The sequence below is a fragment of the Onychostoma macrolepis genome, chromosome 07 (genome assembly GCF_012432095.1).
Source record: "Onychostoma macrolepis isolate SWU-2019 chromosome 07, ASM1243209v1, whole genome shotgun sequence".
Taxonomy (NCBI): Eukaryota; Metazoa; Chordata; class Actinopteri; order Cypriniformes; family Cyprinidae; genus Onychostoma; species Onychostoma macrolepis.
Genome location: NC_081161.1, coordinates 24,043,396 through 24,069,780, shown reverse-complemented (window position 1 = coordinate 24,069,780; position 26,385 = coordinate 24,043,396). Strand labels below are relative to the sequence as shown.

General features: G+C 38.8%; 1 protein-coding gene across 3 annotated transcripts in view; it reads left to right on the top strand.

Annotated features, from left to right (window-relative positions):
* The window catches only part of shha (sonic hedgehog signaling molecule a), a 53,533-nt gene extending 28,091 nt beyond the window's left edge, over nucleotides 1-25,442 (top strand). For 2 of the 3 annotated variants that reach the window (XM_058780472.1, XM_058780473.1), the window contains exons 4-5: nucleotides 21,684-21,945; nucleotides 23,680-25,442. In XM_058780472.1, coding sequence (XP_058636455.1) covers nucleotides 21,684-21,945; nucleotides 23,680-24,374 — 957 coding nt within the window. In that variant the 3' untranslated portion in view covers nucleotides 24,375-25,442. Of the gene's footprint in view, nucleotides 1-17,575; nucleotides 18,199-21,683; nucleotides 21,946-23,679 lie in introns of those variants that run through there. The other variant, XM_058780471.1, reaches the window with a different exon arrangement.
* Nucleotides 25,443-26,385: the final 943 nt, after the last annotated feature.

Here is a 26,385-nt window from a genome sequence, read left to right as displayed (position 1 = left end):
ATTCAGTTTAGACAGTTTGCAAGAATGTTTAGCGTCCGTGGTATGAAAATGATCGCTGCGGGACGCTGGCGGAGTGAACGAGGCTTGAGAGAGTTGCGAGTGAGGACGCGAGCTCAGTCTCCGTGTTGCCAAATCCAGCTAATATGCACGTTTTTGACTTGTCTTTCCCACTTAATTTGACACTTTAGAAAGTTAATAATGTAGGACCTTGCGGTTTAGGGTCAGCGATATCTTTATCTTATCTTATTTGCAAAAGATTTGTAATATATTCAGTTTATTTTTATTTACTGATGGGCTTTTGCTCATCTTAATAGCAATATCTGGCAACACTGCATCGCCGTAATCACCAGTAATCAAAAAAGCCCATTTCTGACATAGCCTACCCTACGACATTCGATAAGGGAAACGCAAAAATAAATAAATAAATAAACATTCATATTATCTGTCAGAAACGTTATCAACGCTGTCAAAAACAGTAGCATTTAACACTAGTGCAGAGATCTGTAGAAAAAGTAGGTTACAGAATAAAATGAAATATGCAAACACTATGAAGAAGTATATGCCAAGTCATTCATAGTAGTTAAATTTTCACAAATCATGCTATAAACATTTATAACAGCACTAGACAAAGTTATCAGCTACACAGCAATGGTTATAAATAAAAACTATAACAGTATTGTTGCATGTATAATAAACAACTGATAAAATTATCCACCCCATAACTATAGAAATGTATTAACAAATTTTGATGCAATAAATAGGGTATGATTTAAAAATAAAAATCCCTCCAAAACAGAGAAAACTTCTTTCTTTCACAAAAATTTCTGTCTATTTTAAAGTGTTAATAGTGTATAATGAGTTGTATATATAGGGGTTATTATAGCACAATTCTATAATAAGAGGTTATTATAGCATCCAATCTCCCCCCAACCATCCCCCCATCCGGACCTCACTAATTTTCAAAGCCTGGCTACGGCCATGTCTCTTCAGTTCACCCCACTCACCCCAGTTTGTTTTTGGATGAGCTAGGAGAATTTTTCTTGAAACCCTCCCAAAAAACATGTGGTGATGTAGGTGCTGTTTGACCATTTTTTTAAAGGTTTTCTGACCCCGAGACTCAACTATTTTCTGCGATTCTCCAGCTGTGTCTATATGACGATATAGACACACGTCCTCTTCCAGGCAGTTTCGTAACATTTTATGTTGATTGGAAATTCTTAATTAATGCCCTGATGGTGGAAATGGGAATTTTCACTGCTCTAGCTCTTTTCTTAAAGCCACTTCACTAATTTGTGAAGCTCAATTATCTTTTGCTGCACATCAGAAATATATTCTTTGTTTTTTCTCATTGTGATGGATGATTAAGGGAATTTGGGCTTTGTTTTCCCTCCTATTTATATTTCTGTGAAACAGGAAGCCATGGCTGAATAATTTCATGTTCATAATCACCCTGAAGTGCTCAAAATTGTGAATATGAATGGGAATATACTTCAGAGATATTTTACTCATAAGAATTTCTAGGGGTGCCAATAATTGTGTCCAACGTGTATTTGAGAAAAACATTTATTTCATAATGATATTTCCCCCTATTTTAAATCCTTATTATCCAATGAAAGGTTAGATTTTTGTGAATTTTTTTAATAAAAGATCAAAAGGATTAACAATGCAGATTAATTTTCACAGCCGCCTTTGATCATATTTACCAAGGGTGCCGATATTTTTGGCCATGACTGTATGTCCTACTGATCCCAAATTTGGTAAAGTGCCAACTGATCGAAGTTCAGATAAAGCTTAAGAAATATCTCTGCATGGAAGGTGTAAATCATCTGATAACTTCATTTTTTCACAATCTGTTTCCCAACACTCTCCGAATATGTCTTGCCAAGATGGCGAGTATGTCTGGAGGATGCAAATTCTTTTGGCCTTTCCAAACTGAGATGAGCTGGGGCCTGTGGCTATGATCAACCTGTCCAAAGACTTGTCAAATAAACATGCATGATAACCTTTCAAAGAAGCAGCACGCTAAATGTCAGTGTGGATCTGGTTGCATTCGGGCTAAACGCATACGTTTTCTTGATTTAGTACAGCACCCTTTTTTACTGCTGGGAAACTGGATCAAAGGTAAACAGACAGTGATGCACTTTCTTGCAGCAAAAGTAATTAAAAGGTTTGGCCCCTCTTTCCTCTCATCAATTTCTATAATGTAATTGGTGTAGACAGCAATGGAAAGAGTCTATAGGAAAGGGTCTGCACAAGGGTATGCAGGAACCAAAAAGGGTTGGTTCCTGGTAAATATGTAGCACTGAACAGCATATTGCCATGCAAGATTTTTAGTTCAGTAATATCAGTGCAGTCCTGGCAGGACTTGTTCCCAAAATGAATGTGTTGACTGAATTATTATAATCATTTGGCATGATCACATAATGAGTATGAAAGTGAGATACAATGACTCTGCATTTCTGCCCACCTTCATCCTGAAGATTTAGTGTTCTGTGGGCATAAAGAGTCAAATCAATCTTGTTTTCAGATATGTAGAAATTATTCTTCTCTCGAGTGGATCCTATAGAAAGACCAAAGGGTGACATCATCTATGGCTCAGTCGCTGTCTCTCTGCTTTTTCTTCCTCTTTCAACCACTCTTCATACGCCTCACTTTTAAAGCCGAGCAGAGGATAGAGGATATTTAAAAAATGGATGTTAAAGCATAAAACTGTCAGACAGGACTTGGGTGGGTGTAATTGCTCCTTCCGAGTCTGTCACCCAGAACTAACAGAGTCCCCTCAATACTAGACATCAGCCTCTCTGCTCATTATTCAACCTTCTGCTTAGCTGATAATTAAGCTACTGTCGCTGTAAAACTGGAAACGTAATACCAAATTAGCATCACATTAAGAAGCCTATAAAAATTGGATTATGCCATATGATAGATGAACATCAATGGCTAAATCATTAGACTGTTTGTCCCTTCATTGATTTAATCACATTGAAATGTGATCTAGAGAATATTTTGAAAATGTATAAAGATATAGTCATTGGCATACCAACATCAAAACATAATCATCTATATTTATTTACATTTTACTGGCTTACTAAATAATTGTTATTTGTTTATCGATTGATTGACTTATTACTATTTTTTTTACGCTTGAATTGAAGGGAAAAGATTTAACATTCATGATATGTGAAAGATCCAAAGACCAATGTTACAGGTTAAAACTTTATGCTGCTGCATCACATTGGAATGAGGTCAATTAATTGTAGAGTAAGTTAGCATGCACTTCCTGTGTTCAAAGCCTTGTATACAAACTGTAGACTGGGTAATCTCCACTAAACTTCACAGCTCCACATTGGCCCAAAAAAAAACAGTGTTTAGTAAGCCACAAGAAAGTGAATCTCGCTGCTCTCTGCAGCAGTCCTGTAATTCTGACAGGTACCTTCGTATTAGAGACGGCTGCTGAAATCACATCAAATAGAGATTAAAGCAGGAGAGCACAGAGGAGGAGCTGCAGACTGGCCAGAGATCTCACACACTCTGAGCTGCTATTAAAAGAGATGGTGTGGATGAAGCGTAATTTGGAAAATTATTTTCAAAAAGAAACCGAACTAAGGAAGTATGAGGTAATTGCAGGTATAAGTCTTTCCCATTTTGTTTTCCAGTAACATGGTTTTATCATTGAACAAACGAAAAATACCAAGCGAGTGATACCAAGCATGTGATAAATATTAAAGATAGATATTGAATACATGATGTTTCTTTGTAGAAGTAGGATATTGTGAGGACCCATGATCATTCATTTAACGGCTTAAATATATTTGTCTATTTTATTTGTCAATAAAATTAAAATGTCTCTTAATACTTTTAAGTCATGCACAGTTAGTTAATTAATTAAAAGTGACAGTAAAGACATTTGTACTGTAACAAAAAAAAAAAAAATGCTGCTCTTTTGAACTTTCCATTCATTAAGGAATCCTGAAAAACATGTATTAGTTTTGCGCAAAATAATTTAGGTGTACAAATATTTTCAACATTGATAATAATATGAAATGTTTCTTGAGCAGCAAATCAGCATATTAGAAAGATTTCTGAAGGATCATGTGACACTGGAGACTGGAGTAATGACTGCTAAAAATTCAGCTTTGTCATCACAGACATAAATGACATATATTACAATAGAAATGTTCTTTTGAATTGTAATATATCAATATATAATTGCAGTCTTGGTGAGTATGAAAGACTTCTTTTATGTATGTTATGTATATACAGTATATATATATTTCTCTGAAGATCAGCTCCTCTGGCCCTCTGCTCATCTTCTCAATCTTCTCTCTCTTGTTTCTCTGAGGAACAGTGGATGAGAGATGTGTCTTCACCCCAGCTGACATTGTAAATGTCTCTGAGCTGCAGCAGCACCTCAAGGGTCGTCTGTCACACAGACACCACCGCAAACTCAGCTCAAAACTACAGCATTTCTATAGCACTGTGTTTAGAGACTGATGAGTTCATATGGCTCAGACAGTGTGTGTGTATATGTGCGTGTGTGTCACCGCCGCAGCCCTAGAGCGAGTGTGTGATGTGTGAGAAGACAGGTTGGAGTCAGGGAATGCAAGATGAAGTGTGGTATTTCTGAGGATGCCAACACCTGCGTCAGTCTTGTCTCTGAGCTGTTAGCTCTGCCCCTGTGCTGCCCTGGCACCTCTGAGCCCCTGCCCTCTCATTCACTCCAGCACACAGTCAGTCACAGACTCACACACAGCTCTTATTTAGGTAAAAGAAAAAGACTAATGCTGCATACAGAAAGGGAGAGAGAGACACAGAGAAAGGAGAAAATATCATCAAAACAGCTTAAGATTTTTTACTGGGTGCTAATGGGCTTTTTGGACAATGTGGAATTCCCGCTTATCCGGAACTGGTATGGTCATAAGAAACTAGATCTTTAAGAGACTTTTCGCTCACTGCTCATCCTGTGTGCATGTTGAAACACTTGGATTCATCTTTGTGATGTGTTATGAGGATGATATGACAGTTTAAATAAGAGTCTTAACTTTTATGTGCAAAAACTATTTACTATTAGTATATTGAACAGTGAACAGTGGCCCTTGTTTCCTGATTCACATGCATTTCTCTCGAACACGTCCCCAGCTATCAAACACATATATCACTGTTATGAGCTTCTTTGCAATGTAATGTTCTGTGAGCTTGCAAATAAGTGCTGGTCATATTAGACAGCGATTTTAATATGCAGAGGGAATTTTAATCTTTACTTTTAATAAGATTTCCACCTTCTTGTGTCTGTAGCCTATAATTAGAAAGTCTGGCTGGCTAGATTGACAGAACATTTTGTCCCAGAAGAGAGCTGGTGCACAGTAGACGTTCTAAATCACACACACACACACACACACACACACACAAGACATGTTTCATCTAACAAATTGGTTTCTTTTTTATCTCTTTCCTTCTGTCTTTTATTCTTCTTGAATTTGAATACTGAGCTGACATCATTGTCTCATCCTTTTAAGGCTTGCAGAGGAATATATTTCACACAGACACAGAGCGAGAGAGGGACAGATGGCGTGGTGCAGAGGAAGCCTTGGGTCACAGACGTTTTCATGTCCTTTCACCTACTCTATTATCTGTCTATGTCAAATTTACAGCACAAGTGCACTTAAAGAGATAGCTCTCCCAAAAATTAAAAATGCCGTAATTTACTCACCCTCACGTTGTTCCAACTCTGTATGACTAACTTTATTCTGATTAACAAAAAAGAAGATATTTTGAAGAATGTTTAAGCTGTTCAGAAAGTAAGTGGAGTCCAGAACATGAAGGGATACTTCACCCCCCAAAAAATTCTGTCATTAATTAACCCTTCGCAAAGCCCTTCTTAGTTACTGTTGCTATCTCCGACAAACAATGCTGCTCTCACACTACACATCATGTTCTCATGCACATCACGGGGGAAAGAGAACAAGACAGAGCAGGTTACTTCTGATATGAAACAAGGCCTCAGGACTCTCAGCTTTCAAATAATGTAATTTTTTAAAGAAAATCAACCAATAAATAACATTTTGTGGCTCTTTAGTGTGTCGTGACAGATCACTGTATTGCCTCACTTCAAACACGTGAACCGATCGGCTTTTCATATGTACTTAAAGTATGAAATAGACATCAGAATGCATTTTATTTCAACCGCGGAACACCGAAGTGAATCTACTCTCCTGTCTGATTTGTGGTTAAGGCTAGAAGAGATACATCTGCGACTACGGGGCATGCGCACATGAATATAGTGTAGTTTTTGTCACACTGTACAACATTTTTTTGCATTATTGTTTAGGCTTGGGGTGGATGTAGTAGATGTTAATAAAGCACAATATAATTTAATTTATTGTTAGTTTATGGCTGTAGTTGTCGGACAAGATGGAGGATTGTCAATCAAGCTCTTTGCGAACGGTCAATTGCTCACCCTCATGTCGTTCCAAACCCGGAAGACCTTTGTTCATCTATGGAACACAAATTAAGATATTTTTGATGAAATCTGAGAGCTCTCTGACACTGCATAGACAGCAGTGTAATTACCAAGTTCAAGGCCCAGAAAGGTAGTAAGGACATCGTTAAAATAGTCCATGTGACAACTATAATTTTATAAAGCTACGAGAATACTTTTTGTACGCAAAGAAAACAAAAATAATGACTTTATTCAACAATTTCTTCTCTTCCGTGTCAAATCACGAGAGTACCATGACGCATGTGTGTGATGCTGATGATGCAGGAGCCGGCATTCTGACGTGGAACCCAGATGTGCTGCGAGGAGAGGAATACACGAAAGAGAAGAAATGATTGAATAAAGTCTTTTTATCTATGTTTTCTTTGCGCACAAAAGTATCCTCGTAGTGTCATAACATTACGGTTGAGCCACTGATGTCACATGGACTATTTTAACAATGTCCTTACTACCTTTCTTGGCCTTGAATGGGTCAGTTGTTTTGCTGTCTATGGAGGGTCAGAAAGCTCTCGGATTTCATCAAAAATATCTTAATTTGTGTTCCGAAGATGAACAAAGGTCTTATGGGTTTGGAACGACATGAGGTTGAGTAATTAATAACAGAATTTAACTTTTTAGATGAACTAACCCTTTAAAAGCAGTGTTATTACTTTGCATGAAAAGTAGACTGAAATTTAAGCATTGCTTCACTCTCAAATCACACTGGTCAGTGAACGTATACATAGTTGACAGCAAACGATGAAAATAAGCATGAAACGTCCTGTCATGTGCGAGAACGAGTAAGGTTTGATGTTAGTTGCCCTTTCAGGTTTGTGTTGCAGTGCTGGATATAATCAGTATTTTTGTGTTGATATGTCTTGATTTTAGAAGACTTATAATATACTGTATAGTCTTATAGTCATATGAATCCATTTCACACTATCTTTATGTCCTTATTGGAGCTTGAAAGTTTTGGACCGCACTGACTTTTATAAAATTGAATTGTTGAAACACTTCCAATCTCCTTTTGTGTTCATAAAGATTTGGAACAACATAAAGGTAAGTAAATGATGACAGAATTTTCATTTTTGTGTGAACTATCCCTTAAATGTGTTTAATGTCTAAAAACGCCTTTTTCCCCTCCTCTGTTCTTTTTTAAGATATGGAGCACCTGTATCAAGCCACAATTATTTCTTATAGCTTTGCTGTACTGCAACTTTTTCTCTACCGACTATTTCCCAGTTTCCGGGGGTCATTGCCGTATTACATTGTGTCTCTTGAGTTCTGTTTTCTTCTTATTCTCTTTAAGAAAGAGTCTGTATCTCCTCCATCTATCATCCTCTCGTCTCACTCTCTCTTTCTATCTCTCATGTGGTTGAAGGGCAGGAGTGTAGTCTCTATATTTAGAGCAGGCTGGTTTATTTACCTGCTGCCCTTGCTAACGTGTCCTTGCTAAATGAAGGCGAGTAGGCCTATCACCATCCTAAGAACAGCGCTTCACACCATCAGAGCTGACGGCAGTGTGTGTGTGTGTGTGTGTGTGTGTGTGTGTGTGGGTGCGTACTTAAGGTATCTTGATTCTGCTTTTAATCAGAACCAAACAGACGAACCAATCTCTGCTCATCAGCGTCATTATGCTCCTAACAAGGGTTATTGATGTGAACTGCAATCTATGCTGCATTATGCTTGTTAAAGTGGATGCTTGTTGTGGAAATAGATACACAATAGCCTGCTGATCTAGCTACGTCTGCAGGAAGTAGTATGTCCTCACAGCTGCCTGTATATGTGTAATGTGGCATTACTAAGTTTAAACAACTCAAAAGGTTCATCACTGGTTCTAAATCTCTGTTTGTTTGCAAAGCGTCTTCCTTTTTTCTGCATTAGGCAATTTTAGCTGTTGATTGACGTATATTTGTTCTTCTTGTCACTCAAATCAATCTACTGATCAGTGTTGGAGGGCTGGGAGCAGCTGAGGCGTTGCATCTCTTTCTGAACCTCATTTATCTATGTCACACAAATACATACGTCCATCTCTTGCATACAAATACACACACTAACCTTGAAGTCTGAAAAATTCTACTTGTTGTCTGCACCTCTAGCTTTTTTTTCAGTCGCTGGGCAGACTGGTGTATTGTCTCTTTGTGAGGATGTTCTGTGTGCACTCATTTCAACCATTGTAACTGTAGAGTAATTGTAGGGGAATAGGTTCATGTCTCATACATTTACTGTAGAAATGAAAAGGATGGTTCACACAAAAATGAAAATCTTTCTTCTGTGGAAAACAAAAGAAGATATTTTGAAGAATGTGTTTGTCCAAAACAACACTGGACACCACTGACTTTTATTATACGGTCAAAAGCGGTCATCTTTTGTGTTCCATAGCAGAAAGAAAAAAGTTGTACAGTTTTGGAACGATTTCATTGTGTGAAAAATTCTTGAATTCACCAGCCTTTACTCCGTTTTGTGGAAAAAAACCCTGAAATATATATATATATATATAATATATATATATATTCCCCTTAAAATTGAGTAAAGACTGGTGAATTCAAGAATGTAAATACAATAAAATCTTTATAAATAGATTTTAAGTTTGTGTATGTTTTATCTGTATGTGATCTTCCTTATCTTCCTTGAACCTAAATCTTCTATCTTTCTAAGTGATGTGACAATACATTCGTCATACCTTACCTGAAGTTAATATAAGTTGAGGGAGTTCCGCTATGTTTGTTGTACCTTTATGCAGAGTTTTGTCATCTAATACATTAAGGGGGTTCCCTTTCTCTTCAGAAGTTTTTTCTACTCTTTTAGTTTTAAAATGCAGCTTCTGTATCTGTGTTTTAGCAGCCCCTTCGTCCTCTAATCACTGATGATATTAATGTGGTGTTAACAACAGTACAGGAAGAGTCTCTTACTACAGTTAGGGAACACCTCCATATCGCCCCCTATTGGCTATTTGTAGTAGTTTGAACGCAAAGATAGTATGTTACAGCTCACATTGTATTGGTCCCTTCACCACTCAATCTGTCACATATAGCATGGTGCTCAGATCCATTTTATACAAGGTCAGACTCATTTACAGTTTTGGTTAAGAAGACTGTAAACTGCTCAGCACCTCCTCATCCAAATCCTCGCCCCACCCCCACCCCCACCGCCACCGCTGCCTTTATACATGACATACATCAGGTTCTCATGTGCAGTCAGTTGTTTGTCCTCAGCTCACCACAGCTCTCTGTCTCTTTAACTCATATTCTGCCCCTTCCTGGTCTCATTTGCTGTCTTTTGTCCATTTCTGTGGGACATGTGGTCGATTATACATATACTCATCATTCAGAGTCAGGACAGTCTTTTAGTGTGACGCTATGTTCACGTTCAGGACTCGAGATGTAAAGCTAGTGAAGCATATAGATATATGTTATGATATGATATGGCATAAAACATTTAGGTTTGAATGGATTGAATGCTTTTGGCTTACCTCGAAGATTAAGCACCAAATATCATTGCCCATTGCTTGGCAAGGATTTTGTTGTTAAATAAGACTCTTAAAATAGTTTTGGGATCAGAAACCTGCTTGGGAACTTTCTATTCATCATAATCCAAGCAATGTTACTCAAAATGGTTGTTTCCTTTCAAAACATGATAAGTAATGATGTTGAGATGTGAAGGCTTTTTTGAGGTAAATGTGTTTCAGAGGAAGTCATTATATATTTCTTGAACATCAAAGTGTCAGTGGGACAGGGAGATAAATTGTAATTGGCCGGTTCGGGTCATGCTCAATGCCAGGGTTGCCTAGAGACAGGAAACGCTTGATTCTAATTGGGTTGTCTGTCTGATGCTGCTTGCCGGTGTCCTGTCCTGCATCACAGCACACGTTATTTCAGGCCGACACCAAAAGATCGGAATGACCCTCTGGTCTAGAAAGCAGATGGACAACGGGAATTATTACTAGAAGTTCCTGGTATGGCAGAAGAAAGCATGTATGGAAGCAAATGGAAGCAGTGTAGAATTATTAACAGAGGGAATGTTCTGAGATGCGATTCTCATCACGAATAATCCAATTTGTAACACAATGAACAAAAAAACATTTAGTGAAATACCCACGTCAATGCACTGGTGGCACCGGTGTCGTTCTTTCCACTTCCACTAAATAAAAATATAAAATGTTGCCTCTTTTTTTTGTTGTTGTCTAAATTGTAACTAATCATGATGAGTTAATGCTGTATTTATTAAGATTTTACTTGGCATAAAATAATTTTTTTTTAAATACAAATATAAATACGATCCTTGCAACTTCAACTATCTAATGATTAAAAAAAACTATAAAAAATAGACCTAAACTTATTGTTCTTTACTTGTGCTTTCTCTCACATTTCTTGTCCTAAAATCCTATTTTTCCAGGCGAATGGTCATTTTATGGTATTCTAACGACACGCAGGGTTTGCTATTGCTAGTAAAAACATTCATTGTATTGTTTGATTTTTAAATATCTGCTATAAAATCTACACCGTACTTACAGAGTTACAACATATGACAGTTTTGCAGTATAGGGCCTATATTTATAAATATAAATATATATTTAAATGTAATTTTTATATTCATATAATAAATCTGACAAAGGTATATTTTAAAGCATCCAGTAAGAAATTGAAAATCTTTTAATAAATCCTGGGGATTTATGGAGCTTTAATAGGACTGTAAAAGTCCAGATTTTGTTAGAAAGGCAGTAAAATCCAAAGCAACATGGCTTACAAATATATAGTACTGAAGTCTGTTGTGTAAATCTTGGATGATATATGTATGATATACATCAATGTTTAAACCAATGAAATGATCACAGCTATGCTGAGATATTATAGTACTCTTAAGTGAAATGTTGTGGAAATTACAGTTTTTTTGCAAAACAACAATTTTAACAGCATTACAGATAAGTAGTATATGTGGTTTGTACTGTATATGACAACAGTTTATCAAATGAAATGTAACAATGCAGCTTTGTTATAAAATGAGGATTTAGCTTTACAGTACGTCTTCATAAAGTCTTGTTGTCCCCTTTCCATATGGATCCTGAAATAAACAACCACACATTAATTAAAATTATATGTAACTTGCTCGCCAGCTGTAATGTTTTTCAGATAATTTGAGATTCTTCTCCATTGTTATACTTACAGACAGTAAGCCATTGATGTGAACGACTGAACCATGGATGTTATTTCATTCTTGGATCAGCAAGGCCATAGAGACAGTGTCCTCCACTGCATGTGGAAAATGTGTAACTACAACAACAAAAAGAATATAAAAAAATAAATAAAAAGAAACAATAAAGTCAGCAGAACAACTTTGACTCATCAGAGCATGGCATATTTTTGTTTATTGTAATTACAAATGCTGAGGGCAGCATGAAATACCAAAGCTGAGAAATCTATGAATTGCTCTCCGCTATAGACATATATATATATAACAACAGCACTGGAGTGGAGAAAAATTCAACACATTTGTGAGTGGTGAGTGTTAGTCTGCGCCGGGTCTTCAGTTCTAATGTGGCAAGTTGGTGAGGTTTTATGCACCCTCCTGTCATTTATGCTGGAGCGACGCAGTCTCACATGGCTCAGTTTGACTTCAAGTTGGAAAACCTTATTGAGCACCAAAAATACAAATAATTCATTTAGTGTGACAAATTTGAAAAATGTAACATGATGTGATTGAAATTAGAGCATTGTGAATACAGTATCAAATGTGTGTACATGTATGCATTATTACATGGCTTTGTATTCTTCTACACCTTTCCTACATCTCTGCTTTTCATATTCATACTGTACACTCACACCTGTCCTTGTGATGCTGGTCTTCACATTTACGGTCACATTAGTAGAAGTGCTTTAAATCGCCCCACCCCCTTCCAGTCAGACAGAGTTACAGTCATAAAGATAAAGGTTGAGGTGCTTTCCCACCTGAGCAGACATACAGATCAAACCACCTGCCAACACGATCCATATCGTTACGTATTAGGACGTCATTTAGTGGAAGTGTGATTAAACACTGAAAGGTTCCTTGTGATTTAGCTGCTTCAAATTGTCATTAATATTCTTGATTATTAACATCGGGATGTTTCTGCGCTCTGCATTTCCTCAAGTTACATCACTGAGAAAAGTGCATGAATTTATTAAAGTGCTTGAGCTTACAAGCTGTATAAAGTACAAACAGTAGTCATTTTTATTGTCTTCTGTAAAATATGGGTAAGTAATCACATTTTACAGAAAAGGCTTCTTGGCAGAAACAACAAAAACTGTTGGTTGATGGTTACATGTTATGGTTTCAGCTTGTTTGTGCTAACATATTCTTACGATTACAGCTGAGATTGATTTAGGTGTGAAATCAAAGATAGGGTGAAAGCCAAAACAAGAATATTTCTATACAACAGGTGTCATAATTTGCACCCTCAAAACTCTTCAAATGTGTATCAGATTTTAATTGAGCGATGTCTAAAACTTTAAACTGTTTCAATGATGTGTGGGGTGAACTTCATCTGCTGTAGACTATAAAAAGTGCTAAGTTTGCCGTAGACTACATGAGGGAGTGACCAAAACAATTAAATAGAAAACAGAGAAAAAAAATGGTTCTTTTAAAGTTGTACCGCCTCTCAACCTAGTGCAAGCTTTGCAAGCATGTGTCATGTGTCTGTCTGCTGAGCTTCTGCCACATACTAAACAACGGTGGATATGACGTAAGACGTTTAGAGTCACAGCATTAGATGGTTTAACAGGCACTGAATTCTGTATTGCTGTAGGTTAACAGTAGAACTGAGGTCTAAAGTGGATTTTTTGTTCTAGCAAGGACACACCTGGAAAGGCTGGTGCAGGTTTGTCTATCTGTCTATACAGTAATCCCCCCTGCTTGTTCTGGGAAAATTCCACAGATCTGAACCACACCTTTCAAATGCTTCTAATATGATTCTCATCTACAGGAAACTATTATTTGAACAGACTCTACCTCGATAAAGCTGACCTGCTAATCTCGAAAAGTAATGTTTAACTGATTAATAAATCAGTCGGTTTCTATATCTAGAGGTGCTTTTCTAGAGATTCTTGCTTTTTTTTTCCAGCATAGTTGTGAAAGTTGATGCTGGCTTTCGTAAAACTGACAAATGCCTTTGCTCTGTTTGGTTATTAGTTAGAAATGAATCTGAGCCTTGAACAAATACCTAATATAAAACACACAGAAACATGTCTGAACCATAAACATCTCTTCAAGCAAGTTTGTCTGGAGTTTATTAAGATCCATAAATAGATTTAGAAAGCTGATTTTGCTTTTGAAGCTACCACAAGACATCAGAGCTTTAGAGCCTGTAAAACAAGGTGAGGATGTTAAATAAGCCCACAGACGCAGTTCTGGACTTTCTCAACCATTTGTTTTAGGCTGTTCTTGGGATTTAGAGCTTGCTTTTTCTTATTTGCTTTCTTCTTTTCAACATTTCTACATATCACATAAGTAAGGGATAATGTACAGTCATCCCATCTTTATCGCAAAAGAAAACTGGGTGATCAGGGCTCTGATTTGAAGAGTGAAGGCACAAAAAACTAACTAAATAAATAAAAACATGAAACTAGCAGAGTTATGTTGCAATGATACAAAACAAAATTAAATAAAAAGCAGAATCTAGTGTTCCAGAGAGCCAAATAATAAATGACAATAACCACAACAGGTGCTCAAGAAAACGCACCAGAAAATGCCAGAGCACTAAATAAATATATTGCTAGTACTCTGATTAAATGTAATGCTGATTTAGTGCTAGAGCCAAACCATCTGGGTCAGATCACTAAATGACTCTTGAAGAGGTGAGGCAGTCCATCATAGCATCATTTGCTGTTTACATATAATTCTCACCTCAAAGCCTGTGCTTTATTTTCACACCTTTTCCTCTTCTCTTCGTTTCAGGCTTTGCTTCTTTCCTGTACAATCATGCTGCCCTCGATCGCAAAACTCTGGCGACCGGAATGAGGTCATTATCCAAGGCTGTGATGAGGAACTGCTGCATTCTCTCTCTCTCTCTCTCTCTCTCTCTTTCTTCTTCAGCAGCAGCAGTCTTTGGGATCATTCTGCTCCACTCCTGATCTTTGATGACGTTACAACACTCATCTTTATCTATCACCTCAAAAGCTGAAGCATGCAGACACATGTAGTTAACAATTAATTTTACAATCAATATGAAAAATATTGGCTGTAATGTTGTTCAGTGAGCAACATCCTGGAACCTGTCCAGGAGACTTTTGAGTGTGGGAATGTTTTGAAATCACTGTTCACTATTCTTGTGGAATGTCTCTAAACACTTCGGTATAGAAAGGCAGCACTTCTCATATAGTGCAATGGTGACTTGCATGGCTACTAGCCTGTGAGTGGGTGTTTAATGATGCTTTCACTTTTCAGTGGTTATTGTGGTCAGCCATGTTGAACGTTGACTACATTTCCAGAGAAATTACTGTTGCTCCAGGTAATATGGCACAGGCCACAAGCACCCCAAGTTCATTAAATAGATACTATCTGTGTCCTCAGGTCAAATGGCAATTGAACAAAGCATGCTGCAGCAGATGGTTTACTCTCATGTGCTCACTCATTTGTATCCTGAACTTTCCCATATCACTGCAATAATATTTTCTTCCGCTGTCCATCACCATTTTACATATCTGGTGTCTTTGACATCTCTTTTCCAGGAGTGTTAAATATTCTAAATAAATACGGAACCACGTATAGTATTGAAAACAGCAAAAGGTTGAACCATGCTACCACTAGTCATTATAGTATTAGTATTAGTATTATAATGGCTGATGACAACTAAATTGGTTTTCTCAGCCTCCACAATGGCATTTTTTAATGGCACTGAGTGGAATGTGTTATTGTCAATATGAAAATGCTATTGATAACATGCTTTTTTTTCTTCATCATTCTAGGATTTATGAATTACTCTTAGCGCTCGCCAGCCCCCTTTGCCCCCTAAATCTCTGTTCGAATTGAAAACAGCACGTATTTGCGCATCTCCTCTCCCTCCCGCCGTGTTGGGTTGACCTGGGGCTCGGCTGTCTTGCCTTGGCCTTGAGAGGACTGAGGCTGTGTTTAAGTAGAGGGAGCGGCTGAGCGAGGCAAATAAAAAACTCTTTACACACTCCAAGACTGAGCTTAGCTGGAACCTCAGGTACGCGATTGTGAAATTCCCCACGTTCCACTCCCTGCAGTCCACAACAACACAAAGAGCTGCCCGAGTTCCTCCACAGAATGCTTGTCCTTAAGACCGTTTCGCCGTACACTAACTGCTTAGGGTCATTCTCAAAGGATTAGTCAGTTGGGGCAGCACATGATCTTGAATGAGTCCCAGAATTATACGACACTGTTTGTTTGTAGGGCTTATTCATGCTACACATACAGTTACACGAATGCATGACCTGAAATAGGATGTCTGCGTAATCATGAAGTCTGAAAAACAATAAAGGAATGGAAAACAATATCAGTGATCTCTTAATTGCTGATGAATGCAGTTGCGGAGATGTAATTGTAGAGGAGCAAGAAAATCAACATGCGGTTATCCGTGTCTCCTCTGGTTTCTTGTAGTAATTCCCACAGACCAAAATCACTTCGTATCAATTAAGTTCCAGTTCATAACGTGTTCATCACAGCATATAGAAAAAGTATACTCTGCACAGTTCAATTCTTTTAGACCACACTGACCATAATCTCATTAATTATGACAAAGTAATTGATCTACCTCTCTTTCGGTTGTGTATTTGGAGCTTATAAAGTTATTTTAGAATTTGCTGAAATGCTCGATTTGCTGTCGACATTCTGCGAAAAGGTTCACTCTGAGAATTAATAGAGTGTATAAGTTTATTAATTGACCAAGAATCAGTTTCCAGTTAAGCTAAATTAAAAATGGTGACTTTTTTTTTTTTTTTTTTTGAAACAGACACACTTTTCCTTTGTGATGCATGTTAAACATATCGATTTACTTCTGAATCAGCATTATTTAATGGCATTTGTGAAATTTCTGCTGTCAGAAAATTGCGCACTCCAAACCAATTGAACAACAAATCACCTGTGTCATGCTCAATTGAACAAAACCTTCAGCAGGGGCCCTGCTCTTCTTAATGTATTTCTCAAGACAAGCAGCCACCATCTTTGATAGAGCAGTCTGGAAAATGTGTGAAAACAAGAGAAAATAAGACAATGAAACACATACCTTACCCGCTGCTAAGGGCCAGGGAACACAGTGGTTACCATGGCTTAATCTGTCACTGAAGTGGACTTTAAGGGGTGACAGGGTTTTTGCAGGCTGATCTTTCTCCCAAACAGACAGCTTAGCATTTGTGTGCACAGGAAGAGCCCTTTCCAATATCACAAATAAGCTGTGTTGGGCAGAAGTCTCCTACTCTCTCAATCTCTACGCCAATGGAATTGCAGCTGATAGAGAGGGAGGAATATTTCATTTTATTCTAAATGAATCAAAACATTCCTGGCTTTTCAGTTTGGAAATAGACGTTTGGACAATATTTCAAAGAAAATGAAATTCTGTAAATTGTTTAGAAATGGAACCTTTCGCTTTAAAACCTTGGCAACATGATGCTGATATAGGGGACAGTGCACAAAGTATAATAAATATTTTTTTTTCAGGCTGAGAGATGAATGGGACAACAAGTGATTAACCTGATAAGTATGTGATTAAAGAGATAAAAAGAAAAGGAAAAAAGTTTGCATTAAATGAAAACTTCTGTGTTTTTGCCATGTTTTGATTGTATTTGGAATCATGTATTTGAATTCATGTGCACAAGCACAGTCTGCACTGCCTGTGATAAACCAAACTTTTAACGAAAGTCCCGCAATTTCTTTACACTTACATACACCTTAAGCAGGACCATACATACAGACAAAATGACTTGGTCCATTAGCAGGTCACATACGGATGGGGCTGTGCACACATGCATGTCGCAGCCTCACAGACAGCAGCGGGGGGAAACTGATGCGTTCACATCTCACCGTGTCCCTCCCCTGAAACCCACCTTCTTGAAAGGTTTTTGCGCGTCTGTTTTGTGGGATAACATCAGAAGGGTTCGTCCCGTCGAGCCAATCAGGTCCCTCCCTACCTCAGATCGCAGCTATAATACATAGGAGTAAAGAGGCTTCTCGCATAAGTGGCTGTGGCTTCAACTACCGTTGTGATTTCGAGGTCAGTCTTACCTTTCCCATCCACGCCGCAACCCTCCGATGCGTTATCAGACGCACATTTCCGCACCTGTCACGGTAGGGCTCGGCGCCGAGGGACACGCGTGAGCTGAGGAGACGGCAAGGACATCGCCGGAGATCCGCGTAGCGAGAACGAGAGATCCTGCTAGACACACCGCGCAGGGCGCTCTAGAACACCGCAGCGAGATTCACCGTGCGGCAAAATGCGGCTTATGGCGAGAGTGCTGCTGGTGTCTCTTCTCAGTCTGTCCTTGGTGGTGTCCGGACTGGCCTGCGGTCCTGGCAGAGGCTACGGCAGAAGAAGACATCCCAAGAAGCTGACACCTCTCGCCTACAAGCAGTTTATACCTAATGTCGCGGAGAAGACCTTAGGGGCCAGCGGCAGATACGAGGGCAAAATCACGCGCAATTCAGAGAGATTTAAAGAACTTACTCCAAATTACAATCCCGACATTATCTTTAAGGATGAGGAGAACACTGGCGCGGACAGACTCATGACACAGGTAATTCCCTTCGCTTCAGAAATCGCACCGGTGCTTGTTTGAGAGTCAGCGCTTCGGAAAGTAGCTACAGTTCGTGCAGGGATTGTGAATTAGTCTTACGGCATGCATGGATCTCTCTAATGAAGCTGTGCGAGAGAAATGCCATCAAGAGAGCACCGGCTGGTTGCCTCCTTGCTCACCCTCATTGTGGAAGGTTGCGTGAAATATTTATGCGCTTCTCTGTTCCTATACATTTTTGTCCGCCTACATCGGGCGCGCGTTATCTGTTTTATAAAACGTGGAGATCCTGCTAGATAAGTACGGCACCTGATCCGAAGGGGCTGTGATGGTCAGAATATGTCAGTTTTATGACAGCTAAATATAGAACGAAATTAAGCATACATGTTCATGGGATCGTTTAGTCAGACCGCAGCCCACCCGCTCTCAGACGCTGCTTATGAGGGCATGAAAATATTGACATTTCTCGAAGGATGCTCTTCAATTTGTTTCTGCTTATTAACGGGCCAGGACGGTACCACTTAGTGACAGATTAGAATCAGACACAATGGCCTGTGTGTCTTCAGCCCTCTTTTCCCCGATATTATTCAGGAGTTTGCTCATCTGCTGGCAATGCTGTATAATCTATAGCTTATTTGTTGTATAACTAACCGATGTATAAGCAACAGCAAGCGGCACACAGGCTGAAATAAGTTTTATGTGGTACACTCCTGGAGTAGATTAGTGCAACATTATTTTATTTGCAGCGCTATTATTTTGGTAAATATGTTACTATAATGTAAATAATCACTTAGATGCGGGGAACTGTTTCCTCTGCTCGGAAATGCATTATTTTACTAGTAAGACTTAGACCTATTTATTTTATGGTTAATGCTAGAGTTGTGTTTTACTCAAAAATGATAGGCTATAAAGTTTTTAGTTTTATTTGGTCCGGGTTGTAGGCTATATAACATTTATGCCGTCTCACACAACTCCATGTGTTATCTTTTTTCTGTCATTCTTTCCCAGGCTTATTTATTTTATTTTGCAAGCAAAGCTAGGCCTCTGGAAAAAAGTCAGACAGCTTCGGGAATAGGCTGTCTGTCCCCAACATGGCTTTCCACTCTCGTCGCATTAGCAGGGATCATTTGAACTTCTGACCCTTTGCAATGCAAAAGAACAATAACATTGCTGCTTAGTAAATGCATCGAAAATATATTGGGTTTTTTTTCTATACTACGCATATTCAGGATTGCTTCCGTGTAATTTATAAAGCTATTAGTCTGAGTATAATATCTTTATTTGTCTATTTCGGACGTGTCTTTGCTGAATTCGGTTCAAAGTCTAAGTCATGACTGGTTATCGCAAAGGTTTGCTGAAACATTGCGAATGTCAGCCAAAGTGGATTTACACGAGCCGCGCAGGTGCATTATAAAGTTTCCCCTTTTCTGGTCCTTAAAAAAAAAGATGAAACCCCTGTCTGGTGTGGTTTTCTCAGATGTATATCAAACTCTACTTAAGGTGAATGTGATTATAAGTGTGCGATGACCCGCGGGCACACACGCTGCCGTTAAAATAGGAAAGATACCCTTGCAATCTTGTAACTTCAAATGAACGTCTCAGTCTTTCAAGGGGAGTTAACGAGGTGTCATGTTAACAAATGTTTTGGAGAAGCGCACCCGAGTGTAAGAGATGGTTTGTTGGTTGAACACGCTGTGTAATCAATTGGGCTTAACAGTGCTGCTCGCGAAATTAGGCGCAACTGCGAGAGCATCCAGGAGGCTGTTTGCTCTGACAGGTAGCTGATAAGTGTTTCCTCTAAAACAGTTCATTTCGGGAGGAGATTAGTTGCTGACTGTGACTAGGCGGCTTGTTGAACAAACCTCGTGTGGAGCACAAAGCGGCGGCACAGGGGTTCCCGCTGCGCTTCATGGTGGCTGAACAGAATTTGGCTTGATTTGCGGCACACGACCCAATGAATTAATAAAGAGTTTAGGCTTCACGGCTCTTGAATCCCTAGTAGTTTTGCTCAGAATGTGCTAGGTTGTGTCTTTCGGTGCCTCGTTTGTATTTTCCTCTCTCATTCAAGTGCCACAAGTGCTGTAAAGCTAATAGGCGGCAGATTCCAAGTATAATCACTAAATCCGTTTTATTTCTATTAGGGTAAAGTACCACTCTGTCATTTCCCATTCAGACCACAGATATTCCACACATCATCAGTATGAAAATGCATGTAGCCACATATAAGAGGACTCATCTGTGAAGTGCAGTAAGTTTTTGGTGGTTTGTCAGATCCAAAGACATGGTATACATGGTAAATATATAAACATTTTATATTTTATGATTGACTATACTTTTTTAAATTTATGACGGAATATAATCCAGTGTAATTAGGTGCATGTGGCCTTCACTGCACACATGGAAATTAGAGGGTCAAGCAAATCAGTAGAAAGCGAGGCGATAGAAGCCTGGTATAGGATGTTATAGGCTAAGAATGGGGTGTGTGTGTGTGTGTGTGTGTGTGCACTTATGAGGGGGGAGAGAAAGAGGGAGAGAGCGAGCAAGTCAAAGCTAGGAGGGTACGTGTGTGAATTATTGCAGGTATTAATTTGGCTTAGTGTCACAATTTGCAAGCATATTTTGAATAGATTTTATATAACCTCTGAAAGACTGTCGGTTAAGCAATCACATCACGTCCCTTGAGCAAACCTGTGCTGCAAGAATTAATGAGTAGTTGCTTCTCCTTTTGCACCGAGTGAAAGAGTCTTTTGTGGTGTTTTATTTGACATATTGGTTAAGTGTTGGGAAGAGTTGTCCTGGAGAAGGCCAAGCATCTCAACACAAGGTCCCGGGAAAGGTTAGTGGGTGCACCACCCAAACATGGCCTAATATTCCACAGCTACCTGCACCTCGGCGAAAGCCACTGCTCTAAACCTTAAGATTATAGTACAAAACCACTATAACTCAAACATCCCTTTTTAGTATCGTTTTCTAATTTCAAGTTACCACTGCATGTATTTTGGCCTTTGAAAGAGAAGAGGCCTTGATGCAGTCACACCTTTCCCTGGTTGGATCTATATGTTTTAGATCAGTGAAGCGAATGCAATAACTTATAAATTTTTCATTAAGCTCTTTGGGCAGAATATCCTTGCATGCAAGGCTGAATTATTTCCAGAGTAAATACAGGTTTCTCGCACAGTCTGCTTATTTGTCTAGATGCATCTATCGATTATTATTACAGAATTATTGTTAGTAAATGATGTCTGAGGATCTGTGATCCTTGAGAAGGTTAGAGAAAATGATACTGAACCAGTTTATGTCTTTAAATAAATTAGACCTGTCTGTTTATTTAGGGGGTGCAAACAGCTTTTATGTAAGCTATGCCATTATTTTTGGAGATTCAGAACATTATTTATAAATTTGTAAAAAAAAAATGCTTATGGAATGAATAGAAATGTATTAAAACTCAGTTAATTACCTCTTTTCTTGTTCTCTCTCTATTCTATTAGAGATGCAAAGACAAGCTGAACTCACTGGCCATCTCTGTAATGAACCAGTGGCCAGGGGTTAAGCTGCGTGTGACAGAGGGCTGGGATGAGGACGGTCACCATTTTGAAGAATCACTCCACTACGAGGGAAGAGCTGTTGATATCACCACCTCTGATCGAGACAAGAGCAAATATGGGACACTCTCTCGGTTAGCTGTGGAAGCTGGATTTGACTGGGTCTATTACGAGTCCAAAGCCCACATCCATTGCTCTGTCAAAGCAGGTAAGACCATGGCAGCTTGACTGGAACAGCAAAATAAAGAAGTGATGGGCACAATGTTTCACACTCGAAACACTGCTTTTAAATACTGATAAAAAAAAAAAAAAAAGTTCTTATTTATTACTGGACGTGTACTGTATTAGTGTCATAAAAATAACATCTGGCAAAGGAATTATTATTTCTAACAAATATTATTCTAAATCTACTGTATATTTTAGGATTTATAAATAATGATCAAGTGATAAGGATTCAAAGCCTGCAAATTGTTTTAAGGCTATTCCTCTATAAGACCTGCTTTTAAACCTTTACACCTTATGAAATTCCTAAAACACATAATGCTGTGTTAAACACAGAAAGACTTGCCAGCCAATATATGAAGTGATCTTACATCGCCCCACTCTGTCTCTTTGAAGGAAGCGCTTATCAAGTCATCACAAGCTCACTCACTGCAACAGAACACACACTGTACAAACATTTTACTAGAGATCTATGAAAACAAATTGAGGATAGTATTTTTACACGCGCGCTTGTAAAAATTGCGCAACGACGATGTAATTCTTTATTTAGTTTAACATTGATCGAAGGTAATTTAGCTGGAACATATTGGCAAAGCCTCATAAGCGTTCACCAAATCTTATCATTTAAATTCTAAACACATTTACAAATACATTACAGGCTTTGAACAGAGCCGGGTCGAACTCGCTCGCCCAAATCTGTTTCTCAATTGTCACCATCTTATTTCATGCCCCAGAATCTTATGAGAGGATTAGACGAAAAGTCCATTCTATAGCTCTGTTTACCGACCCAAGAGATCGGAATGTGAAGAGATCCCACAAGGCCCGAATTATTGTCATTAAGCTTGACAACGGAGAGCAGGATGGTTTCAAAAAAAAAAAAAAAAAAAAAAAATGAAAGGAAAGGAAAGAAGAAGAGAGCATTGATTGACTACCGCTAGCATTTCTAATTTACATTCAAATCTACACCATTAGAGCCTTGGAAAAGTGTCTGGGCTGAGTAAATACTATTTGAGCCTGCTTGGGGTTTTCTCATTCTATAAGTGTGAATTGTCACATAGAAGTTTCTGCACCTGAGCAAATATGAAAGAGGCGCAAGGAAAGGCAGAAGTGTCCTTTTCCAAGAGTGCTCTGTACACAAGCTGCATTAGAATGACAATGTGCGGGCTTTATTGGTTTTTAATTAGAGCAGTCCAGACTCTTTCCTCCTTCATCTCACACAAAGACATTGTTTTTTGGGAAAGCTTTCGATTTACAGCCTAATTCCCGTTGCCACGTTTTCTTTTGTTTATTCAGATTCTTATACGTGAGGCGACTTTGGGGCAGATTTAGCTGCCTCACGCGCATGTTTTTCGAGCTTCTTTTGACTTGACAACCTCACCAATAACGACTCAACACTCTTAAAAATAAAGGTGCTTCACGATGCCATAGAAGAACCTTTTTTGTCTAAATGGTTCCATAAAGAACCTTTAACATCTGAAGAACCTTTCTGTTTCACAAAAGGTTCTTTGTGGCGAAAGAAGGTTCTTCAGATTACACAAAGGTGAGAAAGAGATGGTTCTTTAAAGAACCTTTGCCTGAATGGTTCTTCTATGGCATCGCTCTGAAGAACCTTTTAAGCACCTTTATTTTCAAGGGTGAAAATGTGCTAAATTAGCGTAAAATATTTAGGATGTAACTTCTTGATATGCAGCATAAGAAATATTGCTATTTATCTCGACAGAAAATTCGGTTGCGGCGAAATCTGGAGGCTGCTTCCCAGGCTCGGCTCTGGTCTCGCTCAAAGACGGGGGACAGAAGGCCGTGAAGGACCTGAACCCAGGTGACAAGGTGCTGGCGGCGGACGGCGACGGGAAGCTCGTGTACAGCGACTTCATCATGTTCACAGACCGAGACTCCGCGACGCGACGCGTGTTTTACGTGATAGAAACGAAAGAACCCGATGAAAAGATCACCCTCACCGCTGCTCACCTCCTTTTTGTCCTCGACAACTCAACGGATGAGCTGCACACCATGACCGCCGCGTTTGCCAGCAGTGTCAGAGCCGGACAAAAGGTGATGGTTGTCGATGATAGCGGTCAGCTTAAATCTGTCATCGTGGAGCGGATATACACCGAGGAGCACCAGGGCTCTTTCGCACCAGTGACTGCTCATGGGACCATTGTGGTCGACAGAATACTGGCGTCCTGTTACGCCGTAATAGAGGACCACAGTCTGGCGCATTTGGCCTTCGCGCCCGTCAGGCTCTATCACGACGTGTCATCGGCCCTATTCCCCAAAAACTTCATCAGTCAGTCCAATGCGACTTTACAACAGGAGGGAGTCCACTGGTACTCCAAGCTCCTGTATCAAATGGGAACGTGGCTTTTGGACAGCCACATGCTTCATCCTTTGGGGATGCCAGTAAACTCAAGCTGAAACCCTCGTTTGGAAATAAAGCAGGAGAAATCACACTAATGTAGGATATAAGACAATATTAGTACAAGCAAGAGAGAAAGAGAGAGCGAGAGTGAGAGAGAAAGAGAAAGAGACAAAGGCCCCGAGTGGAGTTGGGATATTTATTACAATGACTTTAAAAGAAATGTCATTTTCAAAGAATAAATGGAGCCTTAAAAGTTTTCTTTGCATAATTTATTCTCGCGTGAACTCAGGCTGGTGGCACACAGACGGATTCGAATGCAGTGTGGTCATCCAGCGGTGCAGAATCTATTTTTGTATATCTCATGTAAACAGGAAAAAAGAAAAAAAAAAAGAAAAAAAATGTAAGAAAAGTGAGAAAAAAGAAAGAAACTTTCATGACAGGTTGTAACATTCTGTGCATATGTGCAAATGACTGTTATATTTTAGGGGTAAGCAAACGCCGTGGGGCTCCAGAAATTATATTTTTATACACAGAATTGTACATTAGATTTTGACCGATCGTTACCTAATCACTTTTCGTTATTTGAAATAGTGTAAGATACGAGAATATATTTTAATTTAAATAGGTGCAGAGTCTTTGCAGTCTTGTGCTGTTTTCTCTTTTAGAATTCTCTATTATTTTGTCATTGCTTTGGTTGTCGGAGTGGGACAGTCATATACGTCCTTTGTTCAGTCTTCTCTGGTTTCATTGTTTCTTGTATTTCTTTAAGAAAATACGAAATGCACATTCTGACAATTCAGTAACGATGATAGTCCCACAGTAAAGAACAAAGAGTTTCGTTAAACAAATTAATAAGTAACTACTGTACATTTACTAAAATGTATTTTTCTTTTCATATTTTGTAATAGGTAAATAGTTTTATAGAAATAAAATGCAGCTGATGCACAGTTTGGATAGCATATGATTGAGTGGCCATACCAGTTAACCTACCTTTCATCAAGGCAAGGTGTCAGGAAATGTATAGAATTTATTATTTATATGTTTATTATAAATGAATGAGATAAAGAAAATATTCAAACTGATCGTTGGTATGTTTTTGTTTCCCGAATATCCTTTTTGAAAATGCAGACATTAAACATCTACACCTATCGTTTCAACAATCAGATTTAATATCATTATTATTATTAACGCTTATAAATATTTCATTGTTATTGCTGTTGTTTAAATACTCGGCTCTCAAGGGCTGCTATTAAAATATTAACTGGGCTGGTAATGTTCATTGCTGTGTGTCATGTTTAACACATGGCACAAGGAAAACGATATAGCCTACAGGTTGTTTAAATGCATATAATTAAATAGGACTACAATTTGTGTTTTATTGTTACAATAAAAACGGTAACTGACAGAGTCGACCAATAACGTTTCCATTTCCAACCCACGTAAATCCGGCTATTCAGCTTGCATAAAACTCGAGTGGGAGAAGAAACAAGAAGTCCATTCAAACAAACGTGTGGAAATGCGAAATGAAGTTAAATCGTAGCTACTGTTGAAAACGGCTATCGGTAAGACGCGAAAAAGTCTTTGATCCGGATTTTGTATGCTTGCGAAAAGTTGTGGTCCCATGTTAAATATGAAGAGGATAGTCCTTCGCAAATAACATCTGAAAATCTCTCACGCAGATTAAAAAGACCACTGTTTGCGTGCTTTACACGCACCAACACATTTCCCACTGGAAATAGCTTTGCTTATTAGATCGGCTCTTTGCTGATTTCACACGCGGAGGTCTATAGTGCTGCTGTTACTCATCGCCACGAGAATCAAGTCAAAAATACGTGACGCAATCAAACGCACATGGATGACAGAACAAAGTCCCCACCACCCCATGGTTGCGATTAAACACATTAACGCAGTTTTCCAGTCTTCATGTAATTGGGATTTTATAGTGAAGATTCCCTATACTGAAACAGGTGGCGCACCAGGTGCAACGACAGGAAGCGCTCCACTTCCCATCTGATAGGCTACATGATGCTCGAGTCAGTGCAGTTCCCTTGGTTAATTCTGAGATGT